The 15,967-nt window shown below is 52.7% G+C and overlaps 1 protein-coding gene across 2 annotated transcripts in view; it reads left to right on the top strand.

The window, feature by feature from the left end:
* KDM5B (lysine demethylase 5B) overlaps positions 1-4,462 on the top strand; it is a 69,256-nt gene extending 64,794 nt beyond the window's left edge. For both annotated transcript variants that reach the window (XM_070473803.1, XM_070473802.1), the window contains 4 exons: positions 809-920; positions 1,550-1,704; positions 2,788-3,108; positions 3,552-4,462. In XM_070473803.1, the coding sequence (XP_070329904.1) occupies positions 809-920; positions 1,550-1,704; positions 2,788-3,108; positions 3,552-3,689 (726 nt within the window). In that variant the 3' untranslated portion in view covers positions 3,690-4,462. The remainder of the gene's footprint in view (positions 1-808; positions 921-1,549; positions 1,705-2,787; positions 3,109-3,551) is intronic.
* The last annotated feature ends 11,505 nt before the right edge of the window (positions 4,463-15,967 follow it).

Below are 15,967 nucleotides of genomic sequence, written 5' to 3'. Positions count from 1 at the left end.
AGGAATGCAGGGTTTAGTCTTGTAAGGTCCACCTGATGACTTCCCAATGTCGCAGACTCTGTAGCAAAACCACTCTGCCTCCCTGGTGCTGCACCAGCAGAGGCCTGTGATTTGCACGGGCCGAGTGAGACGCAGGTCAGACATGGACGGAGGGTCGGTTCTGCTGTATTTGTTCTCTCTCGTTTTTCCATTTATTTCCAGCTTCTGAAATACAGTGCCTGGCACTTAGCAAATTATGTGTTTTAAGTTTTTGCCTCATAGTTGAGTTGTGGCTATTCGGACAAGCTAGCGTACATTGGAGACAGTTGTGTTCCTTACACATGATGTGCCGCGAGTTTCCTTGTGTTAAGAAAGAGGAAAGACACAACTGCTATTTGCTCATTTGTGATCCAAGGACTGTTTGTTCTAGCCCCTTTGATAAGCTCTGAAGAAGGTAGGGACATGAATGTGAGTGCTGTCTGTCAGCCCCTCGGTTGGTTTACCTCAAGGGGTACAGGTCTGTGTCAGGCAGGTTAAAATCTCCCCCAGGAATTCAAGAGACTGTGTGATCAGTTTCCATGCAGAGAAAATGACTTATTGCCCAGTATTGCTCTTCACCTCTGAAGTCAGTCTAGGCATAGCCAGGAAGGCCAAAGGCTCGGTGAACAGGAGTTGGCTTGGCAAGATCTGAGATGCCAGAGGCTTCTTTCTGTTTGGGAAAATCAGGTCCTCTGCTACATGCTGCCTGATAACCCAAGCTACTTCTATTAGGCTGGTGGTGGTCTTAGTCCTGGAAGAGCCTTACTGTGAGATGTTTTCCTTCCGTCAGATATCTCAGCCTCCTGGCCCCACGTCCTTCTCCCTGCCTGACGACTGGGACAACAGAACCTCCTATTTACATTCTCCTTTCTCCACTGGTCGGAGCTGTATCCCCCTCCATGGTCTGTATTGATTATTATCATCATGATCATTGTTATTTTGAGGGCTTGAATAGTAACAAGTGATATTGCAGTAGTTTTTTGTTGTAGATAATCCAGAACCGTTAAAAATGACTTTATTCTTACATATGGGATATGTGTTACTGTGTACTTGAAAGGTGGGAGGAGAATCCTATTTAAAGGCTTGTAAGTGCAAAAGAAATAGAACGGAAAGCTTTATATCCACTGCTTGCAGGGAGGATTGGGTTCATCCCATGTCAGCTGTTGGTTAAACAGCAAGTGATGTGGTTAGATGCTCAGTCACAGGTTCATATGTTGCTTCATTACTTAGGAGACTTGAGGGGGCTCTTCGAGACCCTGCTTCTCTTCTGTCCCTCCTGAGGGCGACTCTCCCCCAGGACTTCTGCCTGGAGCCCTGGCCCATGCAGAATGCACGGCCCTGGGATAGCTGTCCAGGCAGAGGTGTCTCTCCTGCCTCAGCGGTAGACTCAGTCTTACTTGGGTCTGTTAGGCTGTGGCTCTGGGCACATAAAGTGGCTTCACTTGATGTGGGGAGGGTGGCAGTTGGGTGGGCGATCCTCCTTTGCTCACGTCACAAGGACTGTCCCCATGATCTGCTCTGGTCTTGACAGGTATCAGCCCAGAAGTGAATGAGCTGCTGATGGAGGCCCAGCTGCTCCAGGTGTCCCTTCCTGAAATTCAGGAGCTCTACCAGACATTACTCGCCAAGCCGAGCCCTGTGCAGCAGGCTGACCACAGCTCTCCAGTGAGACCCGGCAGTGAGAAGGTGGGCATTGGGGTCTGGTGTCACCCCCTCTCAATAGCACAGGGGCGAGACACTGTCTTTGATCCAGGAAAGGATGCAGACCATCTACCCCACAGCCTTGTTCCGACGGCTAGGCTCACAACCTGGATTCTGATACTGGTTTTTAAACCACTGTGTGAAAAGTTTTTCTTTTTCGTAAGGTGCTTCTCATCTTTCCATGTGATAATAGCTAGAAACAGGATTATTCTTGTGTAAGAGAAATCCTGTTAGATGAAAATATAATTATAGCTGGAAAGGCTGTCATTCTTGAAGTCAGCGTGTAACAAATGCTTTCACTTCTCTAAACTGTTATTAGGACCAGGTGACTAGACCGAGAGGGCCCGTTGCTGTTGTATTTCGTTCTTTGTGGCTGCATCACAGGATCTTAATTCCCTGACCAGGACTCACACCTGTGCCCCCTTAAGTAGACGCGGGGAGTCCTGACCACTGGAGCTCCAGGGAAGTCCCAAGGGTGCCTGTTTCAAGTGCTGACTTAAAAGTACTGAGGTCCTGTTTCCCAGCAGCATAAGGTGGTGCTGCTTCTGCATCCTGTTAACAAAATCACTGACCCCTGAAGATATAGTCCGAGGAGGAAGACAGCATAAGGGTAGACACTGGCATTTAGGATTGATTTTTATCGTTGCGATGCCAAATAGTGTAGCACATTACCAACTGTGTTCAGTTAAAAGAGCCTTTTTTCTCTAAAGGGCGGATATGTCCTTTACAAAGGACGGTATTGGCCTGGTTTCTTAGCCATCTGTGGGTCACCACCTCCCAAGAAGCTCTATGGACGTCAGGCACCTGCTCATGTGTTTGGCATCTCCCCCCTCCCGGCACTGCTGGGCTGATGTGAGACAGTTCACGTTGGTGACATTTTTGTTCTCCAGTATTTGATAGGCTGAACGGCGAAGTCAGGTGGCTCTGTAGCAGGGCCGGGGCCAGGAGCGGGGGCAGCCTGTCCTGGTTTCAGTGGGGCGCGCCTGTTTCTCGTGCCTGCGGGTGTTGACATGGCAGCTTTAGTGAGAGGCAAACTGTGCTAAACTGGGCTTGCTGTCTTCCACCCAGAGCGACGGCTGCCGAGGGAAGCGAGATGGAGCCAGCAGCCTCGAGAGCAAGCTGAAAAGACGCCTGGAAAAAGAAGGCCTCTCCAGTGAGCGGTGGGATCGAATCACCAAAATGCGGGCCCCCAAAAAGAAGAAAATCAAGCTGAGCCACCCCAAGGACACGGACAGTCTCAAGTTAGAGAGAGAGTGTAGCTATGAGTCGGCCCCCTCTGCCGACACGCAGTCCCTGCCCTCAGACTCGTCCTCCTCGGAGCAGGAGGACTCTGAGGACGAGGACGCCATCTGCCCGGCCGTGAGCTGCCTGCAGCCAGAAGGAGACGAGGTCAGTGAGGTTTGGGCCGTGGAGGACGTGCGTTCCCTTAACTCAGAGCCCTGTGAGCGCCAGCTCGCCCGGCCGGGTCTCTCTCCTGCTTACCTGCCTTGAGCCCGCCCGAGTGGATTGCTCAGCCTGCCCATGGGGTCTCCGCTCTCTCAGCGTGCCTGGGTCTCCTCCCTTTTCCTGAAGAAGCTCTTCTCTGCCCTTTCCTTTCTGCTCCTCCGGCTCTCGCCGCCCGGCGCTCAGAAGGTGGGGGGGTGCTGCCGTCGTGCCCTTTGCTTACTGGTCACGGGGCGGCCTGCCCTCGCCCCGTGCAGCCACCGCGTGGAGAAGAGCTCAGACTGCTCGCCTGGGCTGCCGTGCCAGAGGTCCCGTGAGGGGCAGTGGCTGCCCCGGCCGCCGGGCCGGTTCTCCCCTGAAAACCCCGTCTCCCTGCTCTCTGTAACCAGGTGGACTGGGTCCAGTGTGATGGCAGCTGCAGTCGGTGGTTCCATCAGGTCTGTGTTGGTGTCTCTCCCGAGACGGCTGAGGAGGAGGACTACGTGTGTGCGCGCTGTGCGGAGACGGACGCGCCGGGCCGGAGATAAAACCCGCAGAGCCCCCTCAGTCAGGACTTGGCCCGGGGACTCCCAGTTTCTCAGCAAAGCTGCAGGACTGGCGTTCAAACCAGCCTGTAAACGGTGCTATTTCTATTCCTTATGGGATCATTTTTCCAGAACTCTTTGAAAAAAAGAAAAAAGAAAAAAAAAAAGACAAATTTTTTGACACTTTTTGTATTTTTTTCCTTAAGAGCTGTTTGTGGTTGTTGAGGTTTGAAACGCTGACTGTTTTTGCAGGGGTTCCCACCAGTTTGGAAGGATTGGCGCTTGCACCTTTTCATGTACAGCATTAAAATCTTACCTCTTCCTGGGGTTTACCGGCTGAGTCCAACTCGGTTTCAGTGCCCAGAAGGGCCCAGTAAATCCTCATTTGAGGAATTTCTCTCTCGTTTACTCTGTTACCATATTGGGGAGCTTAAGTTTTTCACTTTTGAGGTTTTTGTTTGTTTTCTTTATCCACTTTTGTTTTTCCTGGTAGACTAGGTTTATTTATCTAAGCAATAACTTCCATGTTGGTTTCAGTGGCTGGAATTAAAACCAAACAAACTTCCAAACAGTGTGTTGGTGCTTTAGCATCTGGCGGATGTCAGAACACAGACGTCTGGCTTCTGGTGTCACTGGTGAACTGGTGACAGAGAAGAGGCTGCTCCCTAAGCACCTGTCACAGCTGTTGTGGCCCCCCGCCCCCCGCCTGTTCATTTGGAAGCTTGTATCAAGTGTTGCGGTTTATATTGTGGAATAAATCCTTGGTCCTAACATAACCCTACCTGCTGGTTATTCAGAGCCATCAGCCTACAAGCTGCTTCTGCCCTTACCTGTGGGCCGTGAAGAACCTGAGGGGGGCTTGCTTTTTTGCCTCTGCCCAGCCAGGCTACAGCAGCAGCTGGTGGCAGCCTGCGGATGTTAGGGAATTCTCCTGTATCCTGCTCTGTCTGGTGGGCCACATGCCTCCAGTCCCCACTGACAAAGACCCCTCTTTCCTCCCGTCTTCACGCACCAGAACCTGTCTTGAAAGCCATGCTGGTTTTAAATAAGCTTTCTCAGAATGTTGGCAAATCATTCCAATCCTCAGATGAGCCCTCCTTGGGAGAATGATGTCTTCATTATATTTGAATTGACCGGAAGTTGGTTTCGGGTTAGGACCTCAGAAGGCAGAGTCAGAGTGCATCCTCATGGAGGCCCAGGAGAAGGTGGGTTCGGGGAGCACTCTTGAGCAGCCAGGCTCCCCTCCCACTTGCCTGCCTGTCTCTGACTCGCTGCTGTTCCCGATCGTAGGTGGCTCCCAACGTTTGCACACCTTTTCTTCTCAGAGGACCCTATTCTGCAGTGGAGAAGACATTCTGGTGAACAGACTCTGCTTGCTTTTCCTGTCCGGTTACTAATACCTGCTTTCCCTACATTCTGTAGCCATAAACCCGAAGATGGGTAGAAACAGCAGTCTTTAACCAAACAACAGAAACGGCAACAGCAGTCTGTGATGTGGCAGAGACTCACATGTGTACTGCTCCCTTTTATGCAATTCAGACAATTAAACCTCTGTAAGAAGGACTCTGAAGCGTCTGCAGTTTTCGCAGAGTTGTCGTCATATTTCTCCTTATCTTATGGGTTTGTGGGGCCAGTGGAGGAGACTGTCCAGTGTACGGCCTGGAGTTAAGAGTAGTTTGGGCCTTTTTTTTTTTTTTTTTAAATTCACATGTAGTTGATGCCAGTCTGCTGGCCTTGGCCTTTTTAAGCGTCCAGATCCTTAGAGCCCCTGGTGTCAGGGCGGGATGCTGACCACCCCAGTTCCACAGAGAAAGGAAGCTGAAAGGCTGCTCTGCTCCTGGAATAGAGCCTCGCCTGTGGAGAGCTTCTCTGCCCGTCTGGGCTGCCCAGCTCCTGCCCTGCCAGCTTTTCTTCTTCACCTGGAGGGTTGTACATGATCCCTGACAGTAGCATCCTTGGTGCTGGAGATTCTTTGCCCCTCAGGGTTGGAGGAGGCAGGAGTGTGTGTGAACCACCCCTCCCCAGGTGAGACCACTGACCTCTTACATACGATGGTACTGAAGTTGAGGGGCGTGTCGGGTAGCAGCTGTCCGCTGCTGGTGAAGAACCAGGGCTGCTGTGTGTCTTGCTGTCCTTGCATTGCCTCCTGCCTGCATGGCGGTGTGATGTGAAAATAGAGACCTCCCGGTGCAACCGCGACACTGGCAGTCATGTGTGAGCTCTGAGGCTGCAAAGGCGGTCTCGGGTCTACAGCCACATGAGGAAGGGAAGGGCCGAGTGAGACTGGCGTCTCAGCCAGTAGGGCCTGTGGGCGGAGAACCTCGTGCGACACCTCATCTGCCGACCGTTTCTGTTTGTCCTTCCAGCATAGGCTGGGGTTGCTCACTGCGCACGGTGGGTGCGCCTGTGTGTAGACCGTCCTGGAGGAAGGCAGGGATTTGGGCGCTCTGTGAGGAAGGTCCACCTCTTTCCACTTCATTCCAGCTCCCTGGGAGTAGGGACTTGTTCACCCTCAGAGTGAACCCAAAGCCAGAGATGCCACCTGTGCTTGGGGTTGATAGAAGCCTGCTTCTTTGTGCCTGTGAGCGCTCGTAACAGGAGGCAGAGGCATTGGTGAGATTTGGGGGGTTTTGGCAGAAGTGTGATGTGTGATGCACTTAGTTTGCTATCACATCCACCAGAAAAAGGAACACGACCTTTGGGTGCCTCCTGGAGGGGGTGAAGCCTGGCTTCTCTCTACCTGTGGTTGAACTCTTGTCACAGGCTCCTGCCTCTCCTTTGTCTCGCTGTGATCTTGATGGATAACCCGGCATTCTACTGACACCCACTTCTGGCTTGAATCTGCCTTGGTTGGAGTTTAGTGCCCATGGGTGGTGTTCCGGGCTAAGTCCTTTCTGGGTTTCCCAGCTTGTGACAGACTGGAATGGGTCTCAGATAACTCTGTGCTGTAACAGGAGGCAGAACGTACAGCAAGGATTTTAAGTCAGTGCCCGTTGCTGTTGAGTCACTGTGCCAGCCTGCGGTGGGCATTGGCCTGTGTTCGAGCGGCCTTTCCCCAGTGTAAAGATGGAGACAGCAGTCCCTTCCGCTGGACTTGACCTGTTGGGAAGAAGAGCTGAAGAGGGAGATGAGGCGCCTGGTGCCTCGCCCTGAGCACCAGGGGGACGGCTCCCACTTTCCACCCTCCCGTCCAGCGTGTGGCTCCTGAGAGCCCCTCTCTGCTCCTCAGGGCAGTCCCTGAGAAGCCGCCTGGGCAAGACCTCGTGTGAAGTCACACCACCACAAATCCAGTTCCAAAACATATGAGTCCATGTGTAATGTGTACATTTCACTTCTTCCAAATTGATGTATACTTTGCCATGTTTCAAGACTGCTTACACAGGTACCTCTTCACCTTCCTCCCAGTTGGGGTGGAACCCTCGGATGGTGACCCAGCCCCCTCTCCTGTCTCGGGCTACTTGTACTAGGAGGAAGGGCGGCCCCATGCTCTTATTTTCAGGAGGACACCGAGTTGGATGGAGGAATGGGACTGCAGGGTCGTGGGCCTGGTTCAGGTGAGTAGAGGCCAGAGGATTAGTCTGTTTTCCTCGAACTGGAACACGGGGAGGTTAACAGTGGCTTTTCCCAGGGAACATGGTTACTTGCTCTATGGAAAATAAATGCCCAAGACACCATCTGCCTAGAAGCGAACGTAGTCGAGTGTTGGGGACGCGGTGGGGCTTCAGGCAGTGGCTCCTCCTGCCCGTGATCCCAGCAGGAACACAAAGGAGGAGGCCCCTCGTGCATAGGCCAAGGATGGGGGTTTGGATAGTTTATCAGAAAGTCAGTGGGTGAAACCTAAGTCTTGTGTTCATCCACTTAAGAGACTAAAACAGAAAATCACAGCTTGGGGGCAAGGGCTTTTCTCCACAGTGATCGCCATGCATTACCTACAATTTTCAGTTTGGGCTTCCATGAAAATGGATAAAGAATTTAGACGTGTGAAGGAATTTGACTTTCAGATTTCAAATACTTTTTCTCTCCAATCTTCTGTTAAGTTTCACCCATACCAAGTTTAACAGCAACTTTATAAGCAGTTCTATCTAGTTTTTATAAAAGCAACTCTTTACACTTATTGGTTTATATAATTAAAACATAATGACTGACTTTCCTGGTGGTACAGTGGATAAGAATCTGCCTGCCAGTGAGGGCACGCGAGTTAAGTCCCGGGTCTGGGAACATTCCAGATGCCTCAGAGCAACTAAACCTGTGTGCCTCAACTACGGAGCCCCACACCCAGAGCTGTGGCCACAGCCAAGAGTAGCCCCACTGACTACAAGTGGTCTGAGCTCAGTAAGCAGGGCCCGGCACAGCCAGAAATGCAAATCGTCTAAAAATCGTGACTACAGCAGACTCAGGGACAGCCAGGAACAGGCGAGACCAGAGAGGGCCCACTGCAAGCCTGAAGAGTCAGGGCTGGAGAGCCTGCATGGCGAGCTGCGTGCTCTGCCCTGGTCAGCCCATGTGAGACCGCAGGCTCCTGGGACCCTGCTCGCTGCCCCTTGGCCGGGACCCACCAGTGGCCGAGGCTTGTGTTCTCAGAGTGGGTGGTGAGCGTCCCAGCTCGTGTGAGATAGCCAACAGGTGGCAGCCCCAGGAACCCAGGCTTCAGGTGGGGTGGGCCTCCTGGGCCTGTGCCTGCTCTAAGTGAGAGCTCTGAGCACAGGCCTAGGGCTGGGCGGCCCACTGCGTCCCTCTGCCCCCCGCCCCGATGGCAGGGGTGGGGGTGAGTGAGACGACCTCGCTGCCAGCGGGGCTCCAGGTTCACGAAGCTCCCTTTTCTCTGTGGATAGCAAGGACAGTGGCAGTAGCGTGTCTGTGACTGCTAGACTTACACATGCCTCTGCGGGTGCCCGTAAGGCCAGGGTCTGCTGGGCACAGACCTCCCAACTTTGTCACGCTCGAGACCGTCTAGTTGACCTTGCGGTGGACAGGGGTGGCAGGCCTGTTTACTGCGTTCTTAAATTTCCACCCTCCCACCCCCACCTTCCAAGAAACTTCAAGGAGCAGGAGTGAGCAACTTCGAGGGGTCTTCTTCCTGCATCATGGAGGGGCAGGGTCCAGGAAGCAAAGCACAGGCCGCTCAGCAGGAGCGAGGCAGCGCGCCTGGGAACTACGCGCTGGGCCAGCAAGGCCCTGGCGGCTGCCCGCACGGCCTGCGCCTGGCGCTGGTGGGGCTGGCCCGGAGGGGGGCCGACAGGAGCTTCGGCAGTCTCTGGGATCCGTAGATGTTACCGAGGCTCCCACACCCGCTTCCCCAGCTTCAGTCTTTGGAAGGTGAGAAGAGCAGGATTAGGGACCAAGGCCTCCAGCGAAGAAGTCTGCACTGCTGGCGGGGACCCTCCCCGCAGCTTCCTTCCCACGGAGCCTCTCCTAGACCGCCCCCGAGCAGCGTTGGAGTCTGCCGTGCTCAGGAGCCGGACCCAAGCCCATGTCCTGGAGACACAGCCAGGCCCTCCTGCTGTGCTGGGACCTGCAGGGCACGCAGTGCTCCGTGGGGCGTCGTTCCTGGGCTTCTCTGGCCCGAGGAGCTGTCTCTGTGGGTGTGGGGCCTTCACCCTTAGCTTCAGAGCTTGAAATTGGAAGCAGGTAGGTATCAGTCAAGGGGGGAGCCTGCGGGTTCCTTCGAAGGCTGTGCCCCCAGCCTGGCTTTGTTCTGGGTGACCGCAGCCTGGCGGCTGATGTGGTCGCTGAGCCCACAGGGCTGTTGGTGGGCGGCAGGGGGCTGCCGCTGGGCCACATTCCTGCCAGGTCCCTGAGCCCGGCCTCCCCGACGCCGCACGCCTGCAGCCTGGCGCCCCTCGGATTCTGCTCTGTTCAGGGCAGACTTGGCCATGGACTTGAGGTGGGGCACTCAGGCCTTCTACCCACGCTGCCGGTGGCCCTGATTCTGGGCTCTGTGCAAGGCTAGTAGGTTTGGGGCTTATAGAACTCGGACGCAGTCCCCGAGAATCCGAGTCCAGGGCAGAGGGGCCTGTGGAAACAGCTCTCTGGGACTTTTTGGTCTCCTGGGCTTCACAACTGGTGGAGTCGGGAGAGCCGTCCTTGGATTCTGTCACCCCACACTGACTGTGTGACTGCTGACGGGGAGGCCGGGCCCACTCACCTCCCCCAGTAACCCCCCCCACCACCCCGGCCCCTACCTCAGAGCCCTGACTGCAAGTTGTTCTGGGGCGGGGCTCCTCTGAGCAGGGACAGGCCTTGCCTCCAAGGGGGACCCTCGGGTACAGACCCTGCTGTGAGTGGAGGAGACACCTTTGAGGACCCTCAGCATGACCAGGAGATGTATGTGTGTGGGGGGCAAGCAATGATGAGAAACAGAAGCCAGCACAGTCCTTAACACGTGGAGGGTGCTCTCTGAAAGCTGAGCCTGAATTCACCCCCTCTCCAAAGCCTCTTGTGCGGCCAGCACCACCATAGTCTCCCAGAGGACAGGCAGCCACTAGGACCGAAGGCTCTCCAGCAGGTGCCGAGGGGCCAGGCGGGGCTCACGCCCAGTTAGGTTCCACAGTCTGGACCCATACACCAAGGTGACAGGCCTCTGTGTGCTGTTAAGCCAAGCCTTTGGGGGGTGTGGCTCCCCAAGGCAATGAAGAATTCCTCAACATTCCCCTACAAAGCCTGTGCAGCTTAGAGAGGCCTTAGAGAACTGATGGGACATTGTTTTTCTCCTAAACTGGTTTGCTTAATTCAGACAGGTGGGAAATGCACTTCAGCTGTCTTATTAAGGTCCAGGTATCTGCGGCTTCAGGGTGCAGGGACCCTGCCGATGGGGGGCACCTCCCCCGTGGCACTCTGCCCTCACCCCGCACCTCCTCCCATGGTTGGCAACGGCATGTCACTTGGCACAGGCCAGGCATATCCATTGAGATCCTAGCGAGTGAGCAGGAGAAAACAAGACCTTTAGTGGCGGGAGGGCTGCATGTCCAGGTGACGGGCCCAGCCTGAAGCAAGACTCTGGTGGCCGTCTTCTCTGGGCAGAAGCCCCATCAACGCCCACAACCCAGAAAGGACCCAGCACGCCGTGTCGCTCACGGACCTAGCTGCACACACACAGCAATCTTTCAGACCGGAGGCAAAGCAGACACGCAAAGCCCTGCTCCCAAGACGAGACTTGGGCTCAGGGTCCTCTCCTTCCTGAATCTTGCCGTGGGTGGGTCACAGGCTGAGTGACGAAGCTTCCCGGTTCACTGCATGTCCTTGGGAACATCCGTCTGCCCCTATGGGGCATATGAGGACAGCCGTCGTGAAACTTGCTGGCCAGAGGTAGCGGTGACAAACCCTGGCTCCAGCGCAGCCCCTTTGTGGGTCCCTCCCCCACAGTCCCATGAAGGGAGCTCACTTCTTCGTACCCAAGCCTGCGGGTGGCGAGCTGAGCCCAGCTCGAGACTGAACCCAGGCAGCTGGGCACCAGAAGCCACAAGGGCCAGTTCCACCTGCAGGCCCCTTCGGGCAGTCAGCAGGGGAGGGGGCCAGTGTGGGCCTCCAACCACCTGACGTGAGCGGGCTGACCAGGCTCCTGTGTGCAGACACCTTCAGTGGTCTCTGCTCACTGGTGAAGAGAGCCTGAACAGCGTCTGAGCCCACCTGCCGTGGTCGAGCCCTCGCCCCGACCTTGAGTGACCCCACCCCGGCACGTGGCCCCGCGCGGCGATCTTCCTGTCGCTGAAGCCTTGTGGCCGCCTGTTGTCAAGGCCCATCCCAGGGTCCCCATGCTCCCACCCTGAACTGCAGCGCCTCAGCAGGTGCTGAGGTCTCCATCACACGGAGAAACAAGACACCCTGCGGCCACCCTGACCTCCTGCTGCCATCTGGAGGCTCTACGAGGCCACCTGGGTCAGTCTCTGCAGGACTCCTGCCATCCCCCCGGGGAGTCAGGGGTCTCAGGTGCCACAAACCCTGGGGGGTTTGTGCTCCCAGCCGCTGGCGGGTGCCGGACAGACAGCGTCCCTGCTAGGGGCGGGGTGAGGGCATGCGGGTGAGGCTGCAGAAGACGGTGTCTGGCTCGCTGCAGACATGCAGAGGCCCAGGGAAGGGGGGCCTGGGACACCACAGCCGGCCAAGCATCCGTCGAGGCCTCTTCCCCTGAAGGCCTCTGCATGGCCGGCCGCTCTGAGGCTCAGCCTCAACGCACGGACACTTCATGGACTCGGGAATGTAAAGGGCCCCGGGGGAGTTACTCACGAAGGGTCCCAGCTGGCTTGCCTCTCACCCCTTGACGGCCGGTGTCCTGTGTCCTGAGAGCCGTGCTCGCCCTCGGGAAAGAAGTCCTCCGCCTGGTGTGGTCCCAGCTCGGAGCACTCAGCAGCACACAGCCCCTTCCGTGCTTTTCTGGATTCAGGGAAGACGGGGGATGTCTGCGGAAGGAGCAGGGTAGCTCAGGAGAAGCTGCCTCTCGACCGGGGCGTGGGGGCCTCCGCTCAGAGGCATACATTTACCTGGGACGCCAGACTGGTGGGTGCTTCGCTGAGGAAGGAGGAATATAAAGATAAAACTGAGTGTTTATTACTATTATTCCCTTTGAAAAGAAAAATCATGTTTGCTTCCATAAAAGTTAGATCAAATAATGTAAAAAGAGGACGTCCCCATGATATTCACAAGGTCCTGTGATCTGATCAAATCTGAGATCATCATCTTTGGGATTTATTTCACTTCCTCTCTGCCAGGTGTGGTCCTGAGAATCTTAAGATGTGACTTTTCTAGCAGTATAAAATTAGAGATAAGTCCTCCTCCACACTCCCCATTCTGTGGTATTTGAGTTTTATTGGACTCAGTTTTTAAAATTTCATTGTTTTTGTTCATTGCATAGGGAATAATAAATAGTTCAGTTCAGTCGCTCAGTCGTCTCTGACTCTTTGAGACCCCCCATGGACTGCAGCATGCCAGGCCTCCCTGTCCATCACCCACTCCTGGAGCTTGCTCTCACGTCCATCGAGTCAGTGATGCCATCCAACCATCTCATTCTCTGTCGTCCCCTTCTCCTCCTGCCTCCAATCTTTCCCAGCATCAGGGTCTTTTCCAATGAGTCAGTTCTTCCCATCAGGTGGCCAAAGTATTGGAGCTTCAGCTTCAGCATCAGTCCTTCCAATGAACGTTCAGGACTGATTTCCTTTAGGATGGACTGGCTGGACCTCCTTGCAGTCCAAGGGACTCTCAAGAGTCTTCTCCAACACCACACTTCAAAAACATCAATTCTTCAGCACTCAGCTTTCTTTATGGTCCAACTCTCACATCCATACATGACTACTTAAAAAACCATAGCTTGGACTAAACAGACCTTTGTTGGCAAAGTAATATCTCTGCTTTTTAATATACTGTCTAGGTAGATCATAGTTTTTCTTCCAAGGAGCAGGCGTCTTTTAATTTCATGGCTGCAGTCACCATCTGCAGTGATTTTGGAGCCCAAAAAAATAAAGTCTGTCATTGTTTCCATTGTTTCTCCATCTATTTGCCATGAAGTGATGGGACCAGATGCCAAGATCTTTGTATTTTGAGTGTTGAATTTTAAGCTAATTTCTTCACTCTCCTCTTTCACTTTCATCAAGGGGCTCTTTAGTTCTTCTTTGTTTTCTGCCATAAGCATGGTATCATCTGCATATCGGAGGTTATTGATATTTCTCCTGGCAATCTTAATTCCAGCTTGTGCTTCATCCAGTCCAGTGCTTCTCATGATGTACTCTGTATATACGTTAAATAAGCAAAGTGACAATATACAGGCTTGATGTACTCCTTTCCCGGTTTGGAATCAGTCTGTTGTTCCATGTCCGGTCTAACTGTTGCTTCTTGACCTGCATATAGATTTCTCAGGAGGCAGGTCAGGTGGCCTGGTATTCCCATCTCTTAAAGAACTTTCCACAGTTTTTTTGTGATCCACACAGTTAAAGGCTTTGGCATAGTCAATAAAGCAAAAGTAGATGTTTGTCTGGAACTCTCTTGCTTTTTTGATGATCAAGTGGATGTTGGCAGTTTGATCTCTGGTTCTTCTGTGTTTTCTAAATCCAGCTTGAACATCTGGAAGTTCACGGTTCACAGACTGTTGAAGCCTAGCTTGGAGATTTTAAGCATTACTTTGCTAGCGTGTGAGATGAGTGCAATCGTGCAGTAGTTTGAACATTCTTTGTCATTGCCTTTCTTTGGGATTGGAATGAAAACTGACCTTTTCCAGTCCTGTGGCCACTGCTGAGTTTTCCATATGTGCTGGCATATTGAGTGCAGCTTTTTCACAGCATCATCTTTTAGGATTTGAAAGAGCTCTGCTGGAATTCCATCACCTCTAATAGCTTTGTTCCTAGTGATGCTTCCTAAGGCCCACTTAATTTCACATTCCAGGATGTCTGGCTCTAGGTAAGTGATCACACCATCGTGGTTTTCTGAGTCATGACGATCTTTTTTGTACATTCTTCTGTGTATTCTTGTCACCCCCTCTTAATATCTTCTGCTTCTGCTAAGTCCATACCATTTGCTTATTGTGCCATCTTTGCATGAAATGTTCCCTTGGTGTCTCTAATTTTCTTGAAGAAATGTCTAGTCTCTCCCATTCTATTGTTTTCTTTCCTCTATTTCTTTGCACTGATCACTGAGGAAGGCTTTCTTATCTCTCCTTGCTATTCTTTGGAACTCTGCCTTCAAATGGGTATATCTTTCCTTTTCTCCTTTGTGTTTTGCTTTCTTTTCTCAGCTATTTTTAAGGCCTCTTCAGACAACCATTTTACCTTTTTGCATTTCTTCTTCTTGGGGATGGTTTTGATTACCACCTCCTGTATAATGTTACAAACCTCTGTCCATAGTTCTTCAGGCACTCTGTCTGTCAGATCTAACCCCTTGAATCTATTTGTCACTTCTACTGTATAATTGTAGGGGATTTGATTTAGGTCATACCTGAATGGTCTAGTGGTTTATCCTACTTCAATTTAAGTCTGAATTTTGCTATAAGGAGTTCATGATCTGAGCCATAGTTAGCTCCGGGTCTTGTTTTTGCTGACTGTATAGACCTTTTCCATCTTCGGCTGCAAAGAATATAATCAATCTGATTTGGTATTGACCATCTGGTGATGTCCATGTGTAAAGTTATCTCTTGTGTTTGTTCATCACATGGGGAATAAATTATAATTATAGTTCACTTAGCTAGCTTCCTGGAGGAGTTGGCCTTCACTGACTGTTTAGAGACTGTTTTTTTTTTTAATTAAAATTTAAGATATTATGTGAATTGTGTGATACTTAACTTTATCTGTGTCTCATTTTTTGCCCATCTTTGGTATTAAAAGCATTTTCATGCAATATCTAAGAAATTAAGTGGAGTATGAAATATACTAGTGTAAGTAAAATTAAAATACCTTTAAATCTGGTTTGTCTACAAATCAGGTTAGGTGAAGGTCACTAAGACCTCAGTGGCAGGAATTGCACAGAAGTTTTAAAACCCTTTGCTCTCTTACAAGCAGGGAGGCAGTTGCCCCAGTGGAAGCTTCACCAAGGCTTGAATTGTCAGAAGCAATGCAAGCTGCTCCCGAGACAGACAGGGTATATGGGGCGTTGGGGGGCAGCTCTGGGGGCACGTCTGTGTTGGGAGGGGTGTGAGGAGAAAGCAGGAGCGGGGAGCCGTGGGGGCCTGCTCCGTCTGCTCTAAGGACAGCAGTAGGACCTGGAAAATTCCTGAGGCAGAGACACCCCCAGAACATAGTGGGGGTGCAATCCAAGTGCCAGCAGACCTGTGAGAGACGAAGGTGGGCGCAAGCAGGATTATCTAAGCAGCTGAGTGGCCAATGGGTGGGTGAGGGTGCAGGGGGTCAGGGTCCCCAGGGAGAGCAGTGATGGGGGAGATACCACCTCCTCTGGTCTGCCTCGGGCTTGAGACAATTAGAAATGAAACAGCGGGAGGTTCTGTTTAGCAGAAAGTGGTGAAGCCATGTAACCAGGGGATTGTAGGCTTGTTCTCCCTGGAGAACCCTCAAAATTAGGCAGCCCTCTCCTGCCTTCACGGGTTCAAATGGTATTGCACAGAGACAGAGGGATTGCCTTGATGGCCTAGTTGAGCAGCAGTTCAGTGTCTAGGGTGACCACAGGCTCTTCTTTCAAAGGACGAACAGTTGGAAAGCAAAGTATCTAGTAACGCGGGTGGGTGGTGGGCATCCCTCCCACCCTTCTCTCAGCTCCAGAGCCTGGGGAATGGGTGCCAGGGGTGCTGAGCTCCCAGTCAGGCTTGTAGCCGACACCACTGGTCCTGATGGATTAATGCGGAGGCCGTG

The sequence above is a fragment of the Odocoileus virginianus genome, chromosome 11 (assembly GCF_023699985.2).
Source record: "Odocoileus virginianus isolate 20LAN1187 ecotype Illinois chromosome 11, Ovbor_1.2, whole genome shotgun sequence".
NCBI lineage: Eukaryota > Metazoa > Chordata > Mammalia > Artiodactyla > Cervidae > Odocoileus > Odocoileus virginianus.
This window is presented reverse-complemented; position numbering and strand designations above follow the sequence as displayed.